Source organism: Mandrillus leucophaeus, unplaced genomic scaffold (genome assembly GCF_000951045.1).
Source record: "Mandrillus leucophaeus isolate KB7577 unplaced genomic scaffold, Mleu.le_1.0 Scaffold347, whole genome shotgun sequence".
NCBI classification, from domain to species: domain Eukaryota; kingdom Metazoa; phylum Chordata; class Mammalia; order Primates; family Cercopithecidae; genus Mandrillus; species Mandrillus leucophaeus.
The window spans coordinates 1,547,919-1,569,229 of NW_012103665.1; the positions used below are offsets into that span (position 1 = coordinate 1,547,919).

The 21,311-nt window shown below is 41.7% G+C and overlaps 1 protein-coding gene across 2 annotated transcripts in view; it reads left to right on the plus strand.

Moving 5' to 3' along the window:
* The first annotated feature begins 1,659 nt into the window (after nucleotides 1-1,659).
* The window catches only part of FMN1 (formin 1), a 388,608-nt gene continuing 368,956 nt past the window's right edge, over nucleotides 1,660-21,311 (plus strand). The window contains exons 1-2 of one of the 2 annotated variants that reach the window (XM_011989117.1): nucleotides 1,660-3,514; nucleotides 5,214-5,326. In XM_011989117.1, the coding sequence (XP_011844507.1) occupies nucleotides 1,660-3,514; nucleotides 5,214-5,326 (1,968 nt within the window). Of the gene's footprint in view, nucleotides 3,515-5,213; nucleotides 5,327-21,311 lie in introns of those variants that run through there. The other variant, XM_011989115.1, reaches the window with a different exon arrangement.

A 21,311-nucleotide genomic window follows, 5' to 3' on the forward strand; every position in this document is an offset into this window, starting at 1 on the left:
GGCTCACACCTATAATCCCAGCACTCTGAGAAGCTGAGGTGGGAGGATCGCTTGAGTCCAAGAGTTCCAGACCAGCCTGGGAAACATGGCGAAACCCTGTTTCTACAAAAAAATACAAAAAAACTAGCTGGGTGGTGGTGGCACATGCCTGTAGTCCCGCCTACTCGGGAGGCTGAGGTGGGAGGACAACCTGAGCCTAGGATGTTGAGACTGCAGTGAGCCATGTTTGTACCACTGCACTCCAGCCTAAGCGACAGAGCAAGAACCCATCTCTAAAAAAAAAAAAAAAGACTGCTTGAATGAGAACAGCCCCATGTACAATTGTGAAAGAGGCAAGGCCTCTCCTGGTCTCCTGACATTCTGGTTTGACCAGATATCTGCAATTTTCATAACCTTCATTTTATCACTCTTAATTTTCTCTCTCTTCCTCAAGGAGTTACTTTTACCAGACTCTTCCTCTTTTCTCTCTTCCTTCACTCAAAATACACTTTTATGTAGCTTTTTGCTATTTAGAAGCAGTTAGGAAAAACCTGAGGAAAATAATTCACTAAAGATATCTCGAGGGCTAATGAATAGTTACTGTATTATCATTCCCAGGGTGTAGGCGGTGCTTCTTTTAAGCAAGGAAGACTTGAAGACTGGGCAGTAACTTAAGAAACTAGGAATATAGAGTTTGTGTGTGGGGATGGTAACCACAGAGACATTTCTGAAGTCCCTCATATCACACAAGCAAGCAGCCACCTTCCCTAATTATGTGGCATTTCAGCCGTTTCTGTGGTGAAGTCATGGAAAATCTGTACAGGGCCAGCACTTCCTTACAGATTTTTTACTGTTCCTCTGCCATTCCATTTGGCTCCAAATAGACAACAGGAAGGAAATAAGAAGGAAATACAACAAGAAAAAATAAATAAAAAAGAAAATCACAGAACTTGATTCAGACTTGAATTACTTAAATTTTAAACTTTTACATTGAAATCTTTACTGTTGACTCCAAATTTGGGGCCTAAGATCTTCCCTCACATTGTGTTTTAAGTGAAATCGATCATTTGAGCTCAGATCTTGAAGGTGGTTTTTAGAGGGTAAAAAGGCCTGATCTATCTTTGCAAAGTAATATTCCAAATATGAGTTATGAAAATGGCTGTGTTTTCTAAGGATCTCAAAGCCCGCTAGAGAAGGACTTCTGGGAGTTATGATAGCTCCGTTTTACAGAAGAACGTAAACTGAAGTCTAGAGAAGTTGAGAGACCTGATCCAGGCTGCACAGTGAGTCCCCATGGAGTGAAAAGGAACTTTTGTCCTGGGGCTGAAGTGAGAGGCCTTTCCCATCTCTCAGTTATACAAAAGTTCTACTGAGCAGGAGTGGGGTGGGAGTGAGGAAGTGATTGAAATCGGGCTGTTGTCTGATTCCTTGAGTTGTTGAGGTCAGCCAGAGAGGAAGGATAAGTCATGGTTATGCTTTGATTTTATGTTGGTGTGTGATTTATGCACTCTGTTAGACAAGCTGCTTTCTTCCCCTGTTCCTCTAACAGGCAGTCTCATTGCTGGAGATGACTGTCAGCTGCTTTCTCTGCAGAGCCACCATCACATGCCTCACCACTGGAGCCTGGGAAGCCTGACCACAAACTGGCATCTCCAAGGCATGAATAATTAGGTAGGCATAATGGAAGGTACTCATTGCACCCTCCAATTGCATAAGCCCATTGCGGAACTCTGCTACATCAGCTTCTATCTTCCAAAGGGGGAAGTCAGAGGATTTTCATACAAGGGCGCTGTAACTCTAGACAGATCCAAGAAAGGTTTTCATAACTGCTACCAAGTCAGGGAGGAGTCAGACATCATCAGCCTCAGCCAGGAGCCGGATGAACATCCAGGCGACATATTTTTCAAGCAGACTCCCACGAAAGACATTCTGACTGAGCTGTACAAACTCACCACAGAGAGGGAGAGACTGCTAACCAATCTCCTGAGCTCAGACCACATCCTCGGGATCACGATGGGGAACCAGGAGGGGAAGCTGCAAGAGCTGTCGGTGAGCCTGGCCCCCGAGGATGACTGTTTCCAGAGTGCTGGTGACTGGCAGGGAGAGCTCCCCGTGGGCCCTCCCAACAAGAGGAGCACCCACGGGAACAAAAAGCCTCGGAGGTCTGGTGGAAGGAGAGAGAGCGCTGGGGCTCTCCCGCAGAAGAGGACAAAAAGAAAAGGGCGTGGAGGCCGAGAATCAGCTCCTCTGATGGGCAAGGACCAGATCTGTTCCAGCCACTCCCTTCCTCTTTCTAGAACAAGGCCTAATCTTTGGGTACTAGAGGAGAGAGGAAATCTGCTCCCGAATGGAGCACTTGCCTCATCCCTGCAGAGGAGAGAGAGCTGCCCCCCAGATATTCCCAAGACGCCAGACACAGACCTTAGCCTTGGGACCTTTGAGACGGCTTTCAAGGACACTGGGCTCGGAAGAGAAGTGCTGCCCCCGGACTGCAGCTCCCCAGAGGCAGGAGGGGATGGAGCTCGGAGGCCGCCGAGCGGGCTGGAGCATCAGCAAGCAGGTTTCTCTGAAAGTCACCAGGACCCTGAGAAGCGTCCAGAGGCAGAAAAGGATGAGATGGAGAAGCCGGCTAAGCAGACTTGCAAGCAGATACCTGTCTCCAAAGTGGTGGCCAAAGTTCAGGACCTGTCCTCCCAGGTACAAAGAGTAGTTAAAGCGCATTCTAAGGGTAAGGCGAGGATTGCCATTTGCCCAGCAGCCCACGCTGAGTTCGTACCCAAAGCTGACTTGCTCACCCTCCCCGGAGCTGAGGTCGGGGCTCATGGTTCCAGGCGGCGGGGCAAGGAGCGGCAAGGGGATGGGTCATCGCAGTCGCCAGCCAGGGAAACAGCCTCCAGTTCTAGTGCCTCGGCCTGTGCCCAGGGGGCTGTGAACAAGGTCCTCCTGAAGGTGATAGAGAGCGAGAAGTTAGATGAAGCCCCTGAGGGGAAAAGACTGGGCTTCCCTGTCCACAGGAGCGTCCCTCACACTCGCCCAGAAACCAGAAACAAGAGGAGAGCCGGGTTGCCCCTCAGTGGCCACAAGTCCTTGTTTCTGGATCTGCCCCACAAAGTAGGTCCTGACTCCTCCCAACCCAGAGGGGATAAGAAGAAGCCATGCCCCCCAGCACCGGCAGCTCTCGGCAAGGTGTTTAATAATTCAGCCTCGCAGTCCAGCACACACAAACGGACGTCACCTGTTCCCTCGCCTCTGTCTCCAAGGCTCCCCAGCCCTCAGCTGCATCACAGGATCCTCCGGCTCCCTGCACTGCCTGGTGAGAGGGAAGCTGCTCTTAATGACTCTCCTGGTAGAAAGAGCCGTGTCTTCTCTGCTGACACCTTGGAGCCACCATCCTCTGCAAAGGTCACGGAGACCAAAGGAGCCAGCCCGGCCTTCCTCAGAGCAGGCCAACCTCGGTTGGTGCCTGGGGAACCTTTGGAAAAGAGCTTGGGGCCAGGGAAGACCACAGCTGAGCCTCAGCACCAGTCACCTCCAGGTTAGTCTCTGTTTAAGATGCTTTGAATCTGTTCTTGGCTGATTCGAGAACTATCAGTCTGCTTGTGCTACTTAGAAACTGACTAATTAACAATGGACCAAAATTCCTAGGCCTGTTAGTTCACTTTGCAGCAAGAAAACGGGGAGTGGAACAGGGGGGTGTGGAGATGATGAGGATGGTTTTGACCTAGTGGTTCAGAGTTATAGTTGCTTCCAGAAGCAATACTTTGTGAATGTCTTTTATTTATTTTTTATTATTATTATTATTTTCGCATTCTCTAAAGCTACTTCTGTGGTTGCGTAACAGTGACTCTCAAAGGAAACAGGAACAGGCAGAGAGAAGTAGTAACTTGTCCCTGCCTTTGATGGTAACAGTGGGTAATTGGCCTCTTGACCTGAATTTTGCTGTTCATGCTGCTGGAGTCATTCTAGGGATTCTCTAAGCAGAATTGCAAAAGTACGCTGTGTCTTCACTTATGTCTGTAGTTAGAGGTTTTTTTGTTTGCTTGTTTTAGTAATCATCTTGGTAAGTGCTATTATTTTATGACAAAAACTTTTGTTTTTCACCAGAAGAGGAATGAATTCAGTCTAATTTGAAGACACTTGGTTCCAAGTTTTCTTTTTCTTTTTTTTTTTTTAATGGTTTTTAAATTTCCCATATAAGCACAAATTGACTTTATTCTGTAGGTATCTTTTACTTACGGGTTGTTACTGTTACTGGTATAGCATCATTTCTTATGTTAAAGGTGCTAAAGAGCTCGTTTGACTTATACACTTAATGTGATTTAAAATGTTACGTGAAAATAATTTTTTGGATTCAATAGGACCAAAAAAGACTGTGCAAAAGAAGCGCCACTCCAGTATTCATTACATTTTCTAGGCCATTGTGGCCAGAATCTCAGGGTTTTATATGCCATTGTGCAGGTGGTGGGTTCTTTTTCAGAGATCCTCTAACAGCATATGGGCAATGCTTTGTCTAGGGAATAGCTCGTAATGTGACAGACAGTCTCTTACAGGTTAGAGCAAACATCAAGTGCAATTTTTGAGATAAAAAATATATCTAGGGAAGAGGAGCTTCAAAGCTTTTTGGTCATTTTGAACTTGTGAATTTTTATAAATCTCTCTGGATCATTGATCCGGGGGTAGGTCTTTAAAAATGTGGTAAATGCTTTTCATCTTGTTTTTTGCAATATGTCAATCTTGTTTTGATGAGATTTGCTACTTTCATAACCAATATGCTTCACCAGGAAAATCCCAGAATCGTAGATTTTATATCATGTATCGCAGAACCCTAGTGATGAAAATTCTTTCTCTTTCTCCTGTCGGATGCTGAGGACTTAGAATCACTTGACAAGGAAACTCTCTGAGGTTAAGGGAGAGATTCCTGGAGGCATGAGCATAGAATATCTTAGCTGCCTTAACTCCAAAAACTGTGCAGAAACTGTGCATTCAATACATTGCTTTTCAGTAAATCCTCTTTTTCCTCAATTTAGGATTATTTTATTATTTCACCCTTTTTCTGTTTGAAAAATATCATAAACACTCCAGTGTATCTTAGTCAAGGCAGACACACAGAGCACACTCAGTTTCTTTTGGAGACTGACCATGAGCCCCCTGAGTGACAAGTTGAATGGATGATCACGCGTTCCCTTGGGCTCTCCATGCCATCACCCATAACATTCCCTTTACTTTGGCCTCAGCCTTCCACTGGGATCTTCAGCAGCACTTTCAGGAGCCAGTCATAAGAACTGTAAGGATGTCCTGTGCTTCTAACCTTATAAAAAAACGGGGCTGGAAAAGGAAAGGAGAGTAGGAGTGGGTAACAGCTTTTTTTCTGATATGGGTAACTTCTCTACTGTGGAGACTTCCTGCAGGGCCTCCAGCCATTACCTCCTATTGGCCCCACTTTGAAAGGCATGAGGGAGGGGGTTCCCCAGATAGTACCTTTGATTTGTATCCTGTGTTCTAGTTCCCTTTGATTTGTATCCTGTGCTCTAGTTCCGTTTGATTTGTATCCTGTGTTCTAGTTCCCTTTCCTTTCTTGATTTTCCCTTTCCTGTCGCCGTGAGTCCTCTTTATATTCTGAACCCTTCAGTGACTCCCTGCAGCTGGGAAGCCTGTACAGGGAGAATTTTCCTGTTTCCAGCTACCTTTGTCTTTCACTTCATTTCTCTTCCCACCTAGAAGAGGGCTCAGACAGTTGCCAGCAGTCCAGAAAGAGGGGTGAATAATTCATTTACCTTCACAGTGTCCCTTTGTCTGAATCCAACTCCCACCTTTCTCCCAGGTTAGCTATTAACCAGATTAAGTTTATGGTCTGTGGACATTTATTTCCTGTGGAAATAACATCTAGGTATTTTTATTGAAGTGATGTCATTAAGATTATTGAAAGCTCTCATTAACTGCTCAAGTAAGATATTAAGTCTGGCAAAAGTAATCAGATCTGTTTCCAGTTGGAAGACTCTTCAATGTTAGAGGCAAGTAGTAATTCCCAGGAAACAGTGAAACTCGCTTATCCTTGTTACAAGACTAAGCAGTTAAAGCTAACATTACCATTCATGCAGGATGTAGCATAAGGATATCACAGAGGCCAGTGATGTACCTTCTATTGGCTTTGTAATTTTCTTAACTTCTCATTTCAAGGATGATGCGTGGGAATCTCTTACCTAGTGGTGATAAAATAGAGAATATACTAACAAGAACTGGTAGTCAGGTTTTTCTTCTCCTGTCTTCTCCCACCGCCAACCGGGAGATGGGTTTTATAGTATTTTATTCGGGGGATGGAGATGGATGTGGAATGTTCCCAAGCCTTTGTGGAGTATGGTCTTCCCCCAAACCTTGAGGAACTCTGGTTGTGCTAGCCTGCAAAGCAGCGTCCTTGGGGCTTGGTGCTAGGATTCCTTTCTGTTGTGCTTGCCTTCATTGACCTTTGATTCAAGGTAAACCCTTTTCGTGCCAGAAGAATCACAGGGAGTTTGGCTCACCATGCTCGGGAAATGCCCAATCTTTAGTGTGCTCTTGAGTAAGCTCGTGGTTGTTTTCCTTTGACGGCAGTCACTGATGTGGTGATGGAAGCATATGCTCCAGGCGTAGTTCTTCCTGATATTGAGAACCGAGAATCACCTGATCAATTCCTGTGCCCATGAAAATATGTAATTAATGTCAATTTATTGAGTTAAGAGGCATACATGAAATAAATTGTATTTACATGTGTAAACCCCTAATGCTACTGTCAGAGCTTTGATTTTCTCTGTGGACATGCATTATGGGAAGTAAATATAAACTCTTCCCATATTAATATGAAGGTTTGATGCAATTCCAATAAAATTGTAAAGAAGCTTCACAACATTAATAGATATATGCAGCCATTTAATATTACCACAGAAAGTATGTAGTACATAGAAAATTATCTAAAATTAATTCAGGGGGAAAATAGGACTCAAAAATTGCATCAGCCATATTCTACCCATATAAAACAAATACAGGAATTAAGCGGACATAAAGTATGTTGCTATGCAGTTTTGAGAAAGTAATAGGATCCCAATTAAAACTCCATGTAACTATGACCTGGCAATCCCACTTTTAGGAATTTAGCTTACATAAACATATGTACCAATAAGAATATAGGCATAAGGGGGTTTATTGCAGCATTGTCTGTAGTGGCAAAAAATAGCTAGACAAAATTTGAATGTCCATCATTAGAGAAATGTTTAAATAAATGGTGGTACATTTATGCTCTGTAATATTGTGAGGCTGTTCAGAGTACTGATCTAGATTTGTATCTATTTGAGTTATAAAATAATACATAAAATGCTCTCAGTTTTTGTAAAACAACTATCACCCCTCCTGATATATAAATATATATGTTTGGTCCAGGTTTGAATATAATGGAGACGGGTGTGGAAGAAAACTGGCCAGGCTGTTAACATTCCTTATTGAGGGTCAAGGCAGCGGAGGTGGGGAATGAAGTGAGTGAAGGGGAAAGATGCAGAAGCATTGGAGAAAGGCATTAATTTTATTTCCCTTTACATATTTTTATATTGTTCCTCTGGTTGTAGTGAATATGTTACTTTTATGATTCTTCAAGAGTGATTTAACTTCTTTTATTTTTTAAGAAAAAAACAAATTCACCACCTGGAGTGCTCGTGTGTGGGGTAGGGGGCAGGGAGTACAATTATAGCTGAACCACACTTTTCTATATTTTCCCCATGTCCTTTGAGGCAAGAATTTTAGCATTGAGAATACATGATTGTTACAAGGGGAAATGGAGGTTGTTAGAGGGCTGTAAACACAGCGCCCAAAAAGCACTAGTCCGGGAGGTAGGGCTAGGATGAGGATAGAGCATAATCCAGAAACCAACGGAAGAGAGCAATTCAGAGAGGCCCCTGGGTGACTCAGAGTCCTGAGAGGAAACAGATACCTGCAAGGCTGAAGGCACAAGGGAAGGAGTGGTCACTGGAGCCCAGAGAGGGGAGACTAATGGAGGGGAACCTCTGGCAGGAACCGTGGTTTGTGGTAGACCCACCCAGCGGAGAGGAAGCTGTGGGGATAAATATCCCAGCCTCACTCTCCTCTGGACCACTTCCTGTAAACCTCCTCTAACTGAACCAATCAGAAAGCACAGTGTAAAGGAGCCAAGCCAGTGGCTGTGGCCTACGGGGTCAGCCTTCCAGGGCCAAGAGCAGGTTGAGAAAAATGGGGAGTGGATCTGAAGGGGCCGGTGGGAAACTGGATGATGGGGATGAATTATGCTATAAAGAACAGGAAAATACTGTTGCTTCTCACCCTCTTTGGGGGAGTTACTTCGGTAGAATGATGTCTATGAGTAGACTACAAGAGGCTAAAGATGAGTAGGTGATAAGGAAGTGGAGATAGTGGCTACCCTCCGATTTATTAATGAATGGAGGTGAAAGATAGGATGGAATTTTAAATGAGCAACAGGGGAAAGAAGAATGTGTGTTTATATGATATATGGGTATATGTTTTGTTACAGAACAGTGGTAATCTTAATACCTAAATGATTATTACCGTGTTTTATTTCTTTCTCATGTGACCTTTCTCCCTCTAAATTTGATTAGGTTGACCATCTTTTTACTGTTAAAAGTTCATACAAAAAGGAAGTAAATTGGAAGTCCTGGTAATATGATTTTTTGTCCATGGATTCAGAAATAATATTTGTATATTTTTTTCAAAACACAACACACAAAGCTCTTAAAATTTCACAATGATTGAGATCCCATTGTGCCTGCTTGCTTTTTGTGTAAAGCATAAAGAGAATTTTAAAGAGTGTATTTTCCAATTATCTCAAATTAAGAATAGCTAATTGGCATGTGAAATATGAAATAAATGTTCTACTAATGAACAATTTGTATTTTAAGGTCGGTTTCTGTATAAAATAAATGGTGAGTATTTTTCTCGTGTGTTTGGTTTTTAAAGGGAAATGTGACTTAAAGGCCAGGACCACGGCCAAAATCTGACGTTTTAAAATCCCAAGCCAGCTCTATGCCTGTGCATTTTTCCCCAGATTAAGGTTGAATTATGCTTTGAGGACACCTTCCACTGAATTGCTTTTCACATGTCTCTATTTTTGGATTCAGAGTACAAGATATAAAGCAAAGTTGTCAGTCTGTGGCCTTTGGCTATGCACAGCCATCCAAAATCATTCCAAAGATATGTAAAAATAGCAGAATAATACCATGATTAAAAGTTACAGCCACTGATAAATGTAAAAGATAAAACTATTTTTAAAGTAAATAGATACTAAATTTTAAGGAATAATTCATTGGATATATTTGTTTACATAACTCAACATTCTGCCTCATGGCATTATTGGTTGGGTCATTAGAAAAAGACAAACTTTTCGGGTTGTAATTGGATTATAAGCATTATATCAAATTGATAAAGCAAAGTACTGAAAATTGAAAGCATATGTTTTGTTTTCTTTCTTTCTTTTTTTTTTTTTTTTTGAGATGGAGTCTCGCTCTTGTTGCCCAGGCTGGAATGCAATGGCGTGATCTTGGCTCACTGCAACCTCTGCCTCCCAGGTTCAAGGAATTCTCCTTCCTCAGCCTCCCAAGTAGCTGGGATTACAGGCGTGCATCCAGCTACTTTTTGTATTTTTAGTAGGGATGGGGTTTCACCATGTTGGCCAGGCTGGTCTCGAACTCCTGACCCCGTGATCTGCCTGCCTCAGCCTTCCAAAGTGCTGGGATTACAGGCGTGAGCCACGGCCTGTTTTGTTTTATTTCTTAGGGACTCCTGAGAGAGAGTACTTTTTGAAAACAGTAGATACCACTGTGGCCCCACCCCCTTCCTCTTGATAACTGTGAGCAGATAAATGACTATGGTGCCGATCTCACTTTATTTGCTTTCTGATCCCTTACAGGGATAGTGACTTCTGTTAGATAATTTTAAAATTGGAATTAGACCATATCTAATGTATCTTTATGGCCCCTGGGCTGTGATACTAGGTCATACCATCCCCCTGTAGTTCCTCTGTGTGCCCCAGCAGCTCAGCCTCCTATCACGGCATGTTCTGGAATTTCTTCCCTCTCATGGAAGGTTCTAGGAATTTTTTTCACAGTCATGGATTGTTCCAGTACATTGAAACAAGGGCCCAGAGCCTTATAGGAAAGAACTTAAAATCAGGTCAGAATTGGAATTCAGACATGTATAGGATATAGACAGATCTGAGGGGTTCTGGAAGGATGTTGGACAATAGGGAGGAACAAAAAACTACTGAAGGAAAAGTACCATGAGAGAAGAACACTTCCGGGTCAGAATGTCTGTGGACAAACACTTCCCCATCCTCCTAGGAGGGCCCCTACACTTGAGGAAGAAGGAGGTATGGCACAAAGAAATGAAAGAACTTTATCATCAGAAGCCCAACAGTTTTGCAGTGTGGAAGAGCTGTTCAAGAGAGGTAGGGACTTCCTCTCTTGAGGACTGGGTTTCGTGCTAAGCAAGTGAGTGAGGACTTCAAACAGTGAGATTCAGATTTTTGTATTAATAATTCATGGTATAGTCCCAGTTACTCGGGAGGCTGAGGCCCGAGAATCACTTGAACCTGGGAGGAGGATGTTACAATGAGCTGCGATCACACCACTGCACTACAGCCTGGATGACAGAGCTCTAGAGACTCCATCTCAAAAAAAAATTCATGGTAATACAATTTTATTCACAATAAAGTCATAAATCAGTTCATTCAGGTTTCACCTAGTTTTTCTAAAATGTTAAAGTTTTGAGTTTCAGTTTTGTGTTTAGATGGAGAACCCAGAAATGCTCCTGTGACTGAGTAAAGCTGTTGGTTTCCAGGTGAGCCCAGAGGAAATGTGGAGAGTAAATAAGGCGTGCGGCTTGGGCCTCAGCTATGTTCTCCCTAGGATTCAGACTTGTCTGGGCATGTCTGGATGATTTGACAGTCACGCCTGTCCAGACTCATCTGCTCGAGTGCTGGGATGATCATCACAGGACAAAGCTCATCTTAAGGAAAGCAAGAACTTGAGCCACATCCAAGGGTAGCGGCTACCCCGGGGAGGGACAACCCTCAAAATAGCATGACGTATGTTCTCCAGATTTTCTGTTGCGCCAGCCCCGTGGACTCATGCCTGGAGAGAGGACTGCCATAAAAAAAGCAGTGTGAAAATTTAAAGAGTAATGTTACTAAAATTTCTTTAGGACATTGAAAGCAAGTTCTGCATAACAGGATGTACAGACTTGGGGAAGCAGAGTCCCTGCTGGAGGTGCTATGGAAGCACGGTGTGACAGGGCATGATGAACTAGATTTTGTCCAGTATGGTGTTATTTATGGTAGAATGAACGAGATTTTGTCTTATCCTAAGGAGAAGTGGGAGAGGTGGGCAGTTGTGCCTTGGACAACACATCTGGCACCTTTGACTACAGTAGCCCTGGTGCCCATTTTGGAAGCATCAAGAGGCCCCTTGTGCAGCCGGAGCAAGAGATGAAAGCAGTGATGAGGAGGAAGAATTACATCCACAAGCACACATGATTTCTAGAATGATTCAGGAGAAATTGGTGTGGGGGAGAGGGAAGCACCAAAATTGGTGGAGTCAGTGAAATACCGATTTTGTAGCTTGTTATTACTCCCCTGATTGCAGTTGCTGGAAGGAATTATGTCAAATTCATAGTGGTTTTTTGAGAATCAAAATGAAATAATATCAATGAAAATAGTTCATAAAGCACTTTTAAAAATTAGCTTTATTATAATTACACACCATTGCTGGTTCATAGGGGTAGAAAGGATTTTAAAATCTCACTCCTTTTGGTATTTTCCAATGATGAAATGATGCTACAAATAATAGCTCACAATGAGTTGTTTATGCTATGTGGATTTCCTGATTTGCTCTTGATTAAAGCTGCTACATTAGCTTCTGTTTTTTTTTTTTTTTAAGGCACTTATGTAGCATCTTTATCGATATCTTATTGTTTCGTGTAGGTTAATATTGGATTTCTACTTAATTTGCATTAATAAAAAAACTTGAGGGCAGAGGTCATAAAGGATACCTCTGAGGTATCTAGCTTCAGTGTCTAGCTTCAAACTGGTTCACTCAGTAGCCTTTGAATTAAATCAGGGTTTTAAAATTTTCTAAATTAAATTAAGTCAGAAAGCAACTGGAATGGCATGTCTGACTACTAATATCATTTCAATGTGAAATCTTAAAGGATGAAAGAGCAAAAGAAAAGAAAAACAAAGGTCCCCTTTCTTCCTACCAATCATTTCTGAATCATGTGAAATCACATTTTACCTCTTCAAAGTGTTCTCAATTTCTGCATCTGATAGTAATTTTGTCCCTACTGATTTCCATGTCATATTTTTATCAAGGCAATACGTTTTAGACCTCAATTATCTGCCTCTTATATGTGTTTTTATAATATTAACTCATTGATTCTTGTGTGATAAATAACTTAGTCTTTAGCTCTTATCAAGCTTTTGAATATAGGACCTTATCTTTTACTTTGGATGCATGCTTTGCAGTTCTATAAATAGTAGATTAATAGGTACTGATTCTTTTAAGGAAATTGTGGTTGTTGACTTTAATTAAAAACAGCCTTCCAGCTTACAGTGATAAGGCCGTGGCTGCAAGTGACAAATTGTCCTTAGGAGTAGTCAGACAGGATGACTGGGAATTCTGCAGCTGACATGCCACCCAGCAGAGTAAAATGAGTTTGCCTGGCTTTGTTCTTGGTGTCCCATCTTCATTTGGAACCTGTTTCTTCTAGTGATAGAACACTTCAAAATGGAAACAGATGTCTCTTTATTTTTGGTTTTTAAAAAATCTCTCCTCAAAGATAGCAACGGTATCACATTCATCAGTGTATACCTGGATCAGTTACTGAAACTGACCCATAGCATATACTCAGTAAGTGTTCTATTGAATGAATGAATAAATGGATGGATGAATGATGAGAGAACTTAGTCTGAAAACTGGTAACACGGACACATTTTTTCCCATTTTTCCTATGTTAAACAATGAAACAGGTTTCATGCCATATTATGTGATTGCTATCGATGTTAGATGCTATTACCCTATTTTGCTAGAAAATGCTTTTTTTTCCCTTTTTTTTTTAACCTTGAAACTATTCATCTCTGCATGGGTTTGGGAATCTAAATGTACTCAGAAGATGGAAGTAGAATTAAATGGAACTTGGGTACTCAAAGCCAAATCGTTTGTGAGCAAAGAAACTGGTTTTTTAAATGGAATAACTTTACAACATATGATTGGCTTTACCAGAACAGACAGCTTTACATTTTAAAATGAGACTTAACTTTATGGTAAAATCCAGTTACTGAGGGGCAGTCAAGTGATCAAACTTGAAACAGAAACCAGAGGTGATTTAATGTTTCATGTATTTCACTGGTCACAGATTAACCGCGTTGCATTATCCATGATCAAAGGACAGCACGTTTGAACCAAGGTTCATTTTATGACCCAACACATTGGTGAACTAGAAGGCCAGGCAGGGACTTGTAACTCTTATAGGCTGTGATTCAGGGAGTCCTGCAAAGCTCACCTGCTGGGTGCCTAATGCCCACCATGGAAGTTTGCCTTCTGTGTAGGCACTGCTGCTAGAAAACTTGTGTATAATGCAAATATAAGTTGAGGTCATGTGATTGATTTCCAAAAGCTATGCACAAAACTCACTATAAGGCATTATATTAATAGGCTGATAAAATTCCCGCTATTAATATTACCTAGCAGAGCAAGATCTTTACAGAATGGGTTATGGGATGGGTTTCCAAGAGTGGAAGTAGAAGTCAGGGTATCATTGGCATGCCACAAGACTCATCGCTGCTCTCTGCCCTCATGGGATTTTTTTAACAGCTTTTTGGCATCCTTTATCAAATTTAGAGAAAAATTGAAACGGCAAGAGGTGTTAGGTGACAGAATCAGAGCTTGTTCAATTTCCCTAAGCTAAATGGAACAAGATTAAACTCAAGAGGATAATGGAAAAAATCCTGCATTGAGATTAAACTATCCACTTACAAGTAAAGGACATCAGAGACCTCAGTTTCTGTTTTAGCTGACAGCATATTGATTTTTGAGCCAGCTGGGTAATGTATAGTTGTTGAAAACAAAAAGTCAGGCTACGTTAGAAATAGATACTCATATCAAGGGAGAAAATGTGCTACTGTACTTTATAGAGTCTGATGAATCTGGAGTTGTTGGTATAGTTATAGGTACATATTTGAAGGGCATTATTGACAGATTAGATTACGTGTCGGTGACCAGGACGGAAATATATCTGAAAATTATTTCATGGGGAAAAGAGTTCTATTAAATAGAGTAGTCCATGTATCACAGTGTGAAAGTGATACATGAGCGAGGTGGTATAGTGTATGCTGTGGGTGCCACCCAGATCCCCCTTGCAAGACTAACACCCTGTTCCCTCTGCTGCTGGCAGTGTTGCCAGCCAAAGGCTTACAGCTGAGGGCCTCCCCAGGAACTGCCCTCTCCACATGGGAGCTACCGCTCCCATTCTGAGGTTCCGTCTGAAGTGTCATTTGCAGAGGGCAGTTTCTGGGGAGGTATCAGCTGGAAGGGGGGAGGTACTCTCAAGATTATACCTCCTCAAGCACAGGCCTGACCAATGACTTACCTGTGTGTGAGAGTACGGAAGCTCAGCACCATTGCCTTGTGTAGGGCAGTTCTGATGGGCCATCCCAGCCTCCGTGCTCCCTACATTATCACCTGAGGTCTCTGTCCAAACTGCATCTTCTCCAATCCTGCGTCCCTCACTTTCCCATAGGTATTGCTCCAAAGAGCACTCTCCACTAAACCTTCCGCATGGAATCTCTTTTCAGGGTCTGTTTCCCAGGGGATCCTACCTGTGATAGGTGACATTGTGTTACCTATAACAGCTCCCGTTATTTGTAATGGGAGAGGATAAATTATTTGATGAATAATGCTGGGACAATTAGTTATCCATGTGGGGAAAAAAAAAGTTGGATGTACCTTATGCCATGCACAAAAATCTATTTCAGGTGGATTTTGAACTGAAACGTGAAAAAGAAAACTTAACGGCTTTTAGAAGAAAATACGGAAGGATTAGGAAAGGGTTTCTTAAAGGCATAAAACATAATGAAGATTACTGGTGAATTTGTCTATATTGTAAATAATATAAAATTAAAATTAAAGGAAAAGCATTTGACTCTGACATGATATCATTTAACAAAGTAAGAAGAAAAGCTGGGAGAAGATATTTGTAGCTGTTATGACTGACAATTAGCATCCAAGATTTGTAAAGAAATCATATAAATTAAGAAAAGAAAGGCAAACTACCCAGGAGGAAAAAAATGAGCAAAGGAGATAGTCAATTCACTTATAAGAAAGTCTAAATGATGAATGAGTATATAAAAATATACTTAGCCTCACAAGCAATTAGGAATATGACAATTAAAATAAGATCCTAGTTTATACACATTAGATTGGAAAATATTATTTCCAATTTATATTCTACCTCTCCTTCTTTTCTTCCCCTTCCTTTTCCTTCCTTCCTTTACTTCTGTGCCTTTGCACATGCTGTTTCCACAATAAACTTCTCATCTGTCAAGACCTAGCACACATGTCATTTTTTCATAAAGCTCTCCAACCTCCCTGGTTAGAGTTAAGCATTTCCTCTTTTATATTTCAGATATTGCTTTGCGCTTCTTCCATCTTAAAGCACTTGACATTGTTGTAATTATTTGTTTACATGGGAGTCTGACACTAGATCACCAGCTCCTGGGTGGCAGGAATCATGTAATGTTTCTCTGTGTGCATATGCCCTTGATCGTAGTGTCTGATACCTGGGTAACGAGTCAACATGGGATGGGGGAATCTGCCGTTCCTTGCCCCGGTGGCTCTTCCATTAGAGCAGACTCCTTCAAAATCGGATCTGAACTTCAGACGCTCTGTAATGGTTGCTTTGTTTTCTTTTTTGATGTACCCACTAAAATTAGTTCAAGAGCAACTTTATTTTTGAAGAGTTCTTAATTGTTCATCACCTGCAGTGGAACATATGGTTGAATGTGTTTCCCACTCTCAATTTAGTTAAAGGGGATAAACATAAGCTGTGTGTGTGTGTGTGTGTGTGTGTGTGTGTGTGTGTAACCATAGGTGGAAAGTTGCATAGGGACAAAATAAATTTTATTTGTCTTTGTTGTTAATTGCTTTTCTTTCAGGGATATTGCTGCCTAGTGGCATCATCAGGATTTATTTCGAATCCTAAAAAAGTGAAATAAATACACTTTGCCTACAGAGAAAAAATATGTCAACATATTTTAAAGAACAAAATATCTCTCCTTCAGGAAATTTAAATTTTTGGAAACATACACCCTAAAGACATTCGAAATTTTTCTTATCTTTTTTAAAAAAAGTCAGTGACAGTTCTACACACTCCACGTGGGAGTATATGATTTAGTTGGTATTTGTTGCCGCTTAAAATGGTAATTAAATAGTAAAGGTGAAAAGGATCCCTTGGCTCCGTGCCTTCATGTTATAGATGATTAAAATGAGGTTCCAGCTGAAATGTCATAACTGTCTATTGGTGGAATATGCTGGATCTTCTGACTTGAATTTCGGTGCTTTCCTTTCTTCCAAATTCTGTTCCTACTACCAATTTAAAGGTAACACGAAGCTTATTTGGATCTTTAGTGACATTGAGTTTCAATAACACCAGCTACTTAGGTATTTATTTATTTATTTGTTTGTTTGTTTGTTTGTTTATTTAGAGACAGAGTCTCACTCTGTTGCCCAGGCTGGAGTGCAGTGGCGCCATCTTGGCTCACTGCAACCTCCGCCTCCTGGATTCAAGTGATTCTCCTGCCTCAGCCTCCCGAGTAGCTGGGACTACAGGCACCCGCCACCATGCCCGGCTAATTTTTTGTGTTTTTAGTAGAGACGGGGTTTCACCTTGTTAGCCTGGGTAGTCTGGATCTCCTGACCTCGTGATCTGCCCACCTCAGCCTCCCAAAGTGCTGAGATTACAGGCGTGAGCCACCGCACCCGGCCGACAACAGCTATATAGGTATTTATTTTGGAACCCTTGAAACTTCCTCAATAAGCAATTGCCTGGTGGCCTTCGTAAAATTCATAATAGATTTTCATTAGCACCTTAACTCAAGGGGATACACAACTCCATTTCAGTGCAATATAATTATTAGACTGATAGGCAATATGGATTAAGAGGTGAAGCTTTCAAAAATAAATGTCTATTTTTTCATTAAGTTATGATAATCTGTGAAGTGTCATAATCTTATATAATTATTGAAATATCATTAGTAATATCCCCAGACAGGAAAATTGTGGGCTTGGTGTGGCCAGTGTGCCTCTCATCCTCTCCTAGTCCTCCATTCCAGGAGAAGAGATGAGATGAACCTGCTCATCATCACTTCGCCAAGAACTTATCCAGGGTCTTGAAATAAAAGGAGCTTTTCAGGTTAGGTCAGAGATAGTGAAGGGCCAGAGCAGACTTTGGAAGGAGGCTGCTCCTAGCCTCTGCCCTGAACCCTTTCTTTTCCTCTCCCACTACTGTGGCTGCCATCTCTCCATGCTGGGAGGGACATAGCATGATGATGGGAACTGACATCTGAGCTGGGTTGGAGCCCTAAATCATAGCTCTCATACTTAGAAGAACCCTGTGTTTTCGAATAATCAAAACTTTGTTTCAAAGCTGTGTACCTGGTTTAATGAAGACAGCAATGGTATCCTCACATCTAGGAGGAGTCAGGTTATCTAGTAACCCATGAAAATACAGAATTTGCTAGGATAATTGAAGCCTCTGTGTGCCCACATTGAGAGGTCAGACAAGAGGAAGGTGGCAGTATCTTGCTGGGAATGTTGGGGGACATGCCTGATTGTCCTTGGGGCGAGATGTCAGAGGAGGAGATGATAGGAATATAGGGACACCTGCATAGGCCACATTGCATTAGCAAAAGGGAAGAAAAATGAAACGGAATGAAGCTAGTGAGGATAAGAAGCAACAGCTGCAGAGCCCAGGGGCCAAGAGTTGGTGATGCATTTCAACCTACTCATCTTTAGGTTACTCGATAGAAATCTGATTCCTTCAAGTATAGGCAGTCAATGATAGTGTTCCTGCTGACAGAGCGTTTCCTGGAGGCCTTTTCCAGTGTTTGTTTTCTCTGCTCATGTGCCTTCATCACTTTCGTTTTCCTGTGTCATAGCAGGCAGTTGTGCCTATGGATACTGGTTAATAAATAACAGTAACAGCAACAGCAGTCCTTTATTCTTGTGTACCAGCTACTGACTTGGACACTTGATAAATATTGTATTGAAGCCAAACCATAATCTACACAACAGTTATTATTATCTCCATCTTACAGAGGAAGAAATGGAAAGTCAGAGAAGTGAAGTACATGGCCCATGTCACCCAGCTAATAAGAGTAGAACCCAGAGTCACACCAGGTCTGACCGACTGCAGCTGCAGTCCCTCATCTCTTCATGACTGTGCCTTGTAACAGGGGACGGATTGAAAACCTGGAACCAGGGCAGTAGGGCAATTTGTTGGGCGAGCTGTATGGTGGTGGGTTCTTTAAGAAACCGCAGTACCTGACGCTCCCCTCTTACCTCTGATGTCCGTAACCATGCAGCAAAGCCATACCCCAGTGTAAATAAATGTGCAAGCATTTTACATAGTATGTTGAAAGGAAATATATTGTCCAGTTTTGGCAGGAAAAGTAATTTCTTGTATGGAGTCTGAACAAAAATCAGAATCCTCTCCTGGGAAGAAATGTGGACACTTCTTTGGTGATATCATTAAACGTTATCCTTTGAGCTCATTAATCTGGGGTTTTACTAATCAGTCATGTCTTATTCTTTGGGAGTAGTTTGGAATCATACAGGTTTCCTTTTTCCTCTTAGAAATATATATAGCTACCCTTCTCATTCAAGGTAGGCAGAGGGAACTCTGGAATGCTTCTAAAACGCCCACCCTGGCCTCTTAAGTAGAAGAGGCCAATGTGGAAGAGGTGCTTTGCTACTGAGTGCAGGAAGCAGTGAAGGTCCCATGGCAGCAGGGAGTGGGGAAAGGCAAGGGTGGCAGGGGCTGAGAGACAGCTATGAATGAGAACCACCAATTTCAGTGACATCTGTGGGTACACACTTCATTGCTTACCCAGAACTTTTACATACATTATTAACAGATTCTCAAAAATCCCTGTTACAGAAGGGTATGTTTCTGTCTCCTTTTTTTTTTTTTTTTTTTTTTGAGACAGGGTCTCACTCTGTCACCCAGGCTGGAATGCAGTGTTGTGATTTCAGCTCACTGTAACCTCCGCCTCCTGGGTTTAATAGATTTTCCTGCTTCAGCCTCCCAGGTAGCTGGGACTACATGCTCCCACCACCATGCCTGGCTAAGTTTTGTATTTTTAGTAGAGACAGGGTTTCACCATGTTGGCCAGGGTAGTTTCGAACTCCTGATCTCAGGTGATCCGCCTGCGTTGGCCTCCCGAAGTGCTGGGATTCCAGGCGTGAGCCACCACGCCTGGCATGTTTCTGTCTACTTTAAAAAATTATTTGTTTGGTTATGTTCTACCTTGTTCCAGAAATCATTTGAGAGACTTGCATTCAATATAGCACATAGAATACCTTTAAAACAGGTGATAGAAATTAAAGAGAAAATATTGTTTTTAGGGTTGTATTGACCAGCACAAATTTATCTTGACTGATGACACATTTCAGAGCCAAACCCTGCAGAGCCATTGCTATGATCCTTGCTTCCGTTTTCAGGAGGAAATAACTACAACATGGTTCATCAAAAAAACCACTTGCTTAGACATTTTCATCCTGACATATGTTATAAGTGGGAGTTTAAGAACTATTCCATAGTCCTATCTGAAGCTCTTCCCAAACACGTCTCCCTCTGTGTTTATGCTTATGTGTCTTTCTTGTCTATGTGGGTAGGCTGTATACATGCATAAAAATGTGTGTTTTTCATATTCTCCCATGAAATTTAAACCTCTCCAAGACACGTGCTTTTGTGCGATTTTTTAACAATCCTGTCCCTGAAGCAGATAATGACATCTCTCTTTGAATGAGGATGGAGCCAAGACTCCCAGAGGGTACCTTACTAAGTAAACAGCAGAGGGACAATTTTGACATTAGATCCTCTATCCTCCCTTTGTACCACATTGTGATGTCATGGGGATAATTTCAGTGGCCATGAAGCCACCTGCTCTGAACTTAAGTAGTGAACACGGCTCCATCATTCTGATTAAATTTATATTGATATCTGCAAAGCATTCAAAAAATTGTTTGTATTCAACGAATATTTATTGAATCCCTATCATATATTCATCATTGTTCTAAGTATAGTAGACACAGCAGTAGACAAAACAGACCAAAGCAAAGCTAATTTCTGTCCTCATGGAGCTCACACTCATTCTAGAAGGGTGAAGACCAAAACATAATCAGTAAATTGTATGGTGTATGTACAGCAGGGGATGCAGGTGATGGGAAAAGATATTCCATGGTTTTTTGGTTCATAGACTAGAACAGTTAGTATTGGTACACAATGCACGATAAGAATTCTATCCGGTGTTAAGTAGTATATTTTAAGAACATTGCGTAACCTTGGAGAAGTAACCTAACTGATTCCAGTAGCATTCCAACAGAGAGAGTCCCATCGTACACAGTCCTTGCCAGCCAAGCTCTCAGTTTCTCCAGCTTCACTAACCTCTGCCAAGAGGCCTCCTTGTTCCTGAGGGAACTGCTTTTCTCACATTTCAGAAGGACAGTGCATACTTGTGTCAAGCTGAACGGGATCTTTCCTATTTGATGCTGGCGAGCAGCGGTGCCAGGGAAGACGCACTGACAGAGCAGACATTCTCCCTAACTGGGTTATTCTGTGCTGTGCTGTGGCTTATCTTATTCTGAGATCCTCCTGCTGTTGTCCAGTTTGTACCAACATTTCAAAATCAATATTCTCTTTATTTTTAGGGACACATCTTGACAAAACAGGACTTCAGAAAAAGAGTGCGATTCTAAAAACTCTCAAAAGGTTACACTGACCTTTTGAAAATATAATTTATGTAGAGAAACTTCTAGTGCAAGATCCTCAGATAGTTGTATATTTAACATCTAAAGTGCAAGTCAAACATTTTGTGTGAATTTTGACACTTAAAAAACATTCCTTGGGGGACCAAAGAAAGAGGGGCTTTGGAAGATAATATGAAGGGAGAAACTCAAAAAGCAAAATATTTCCAATGTATAGGCCACCTTTATTTTAGCTGTGAAACATTGTAACTCAAAATGCTTATTTATTTATTTATTTATTTATTT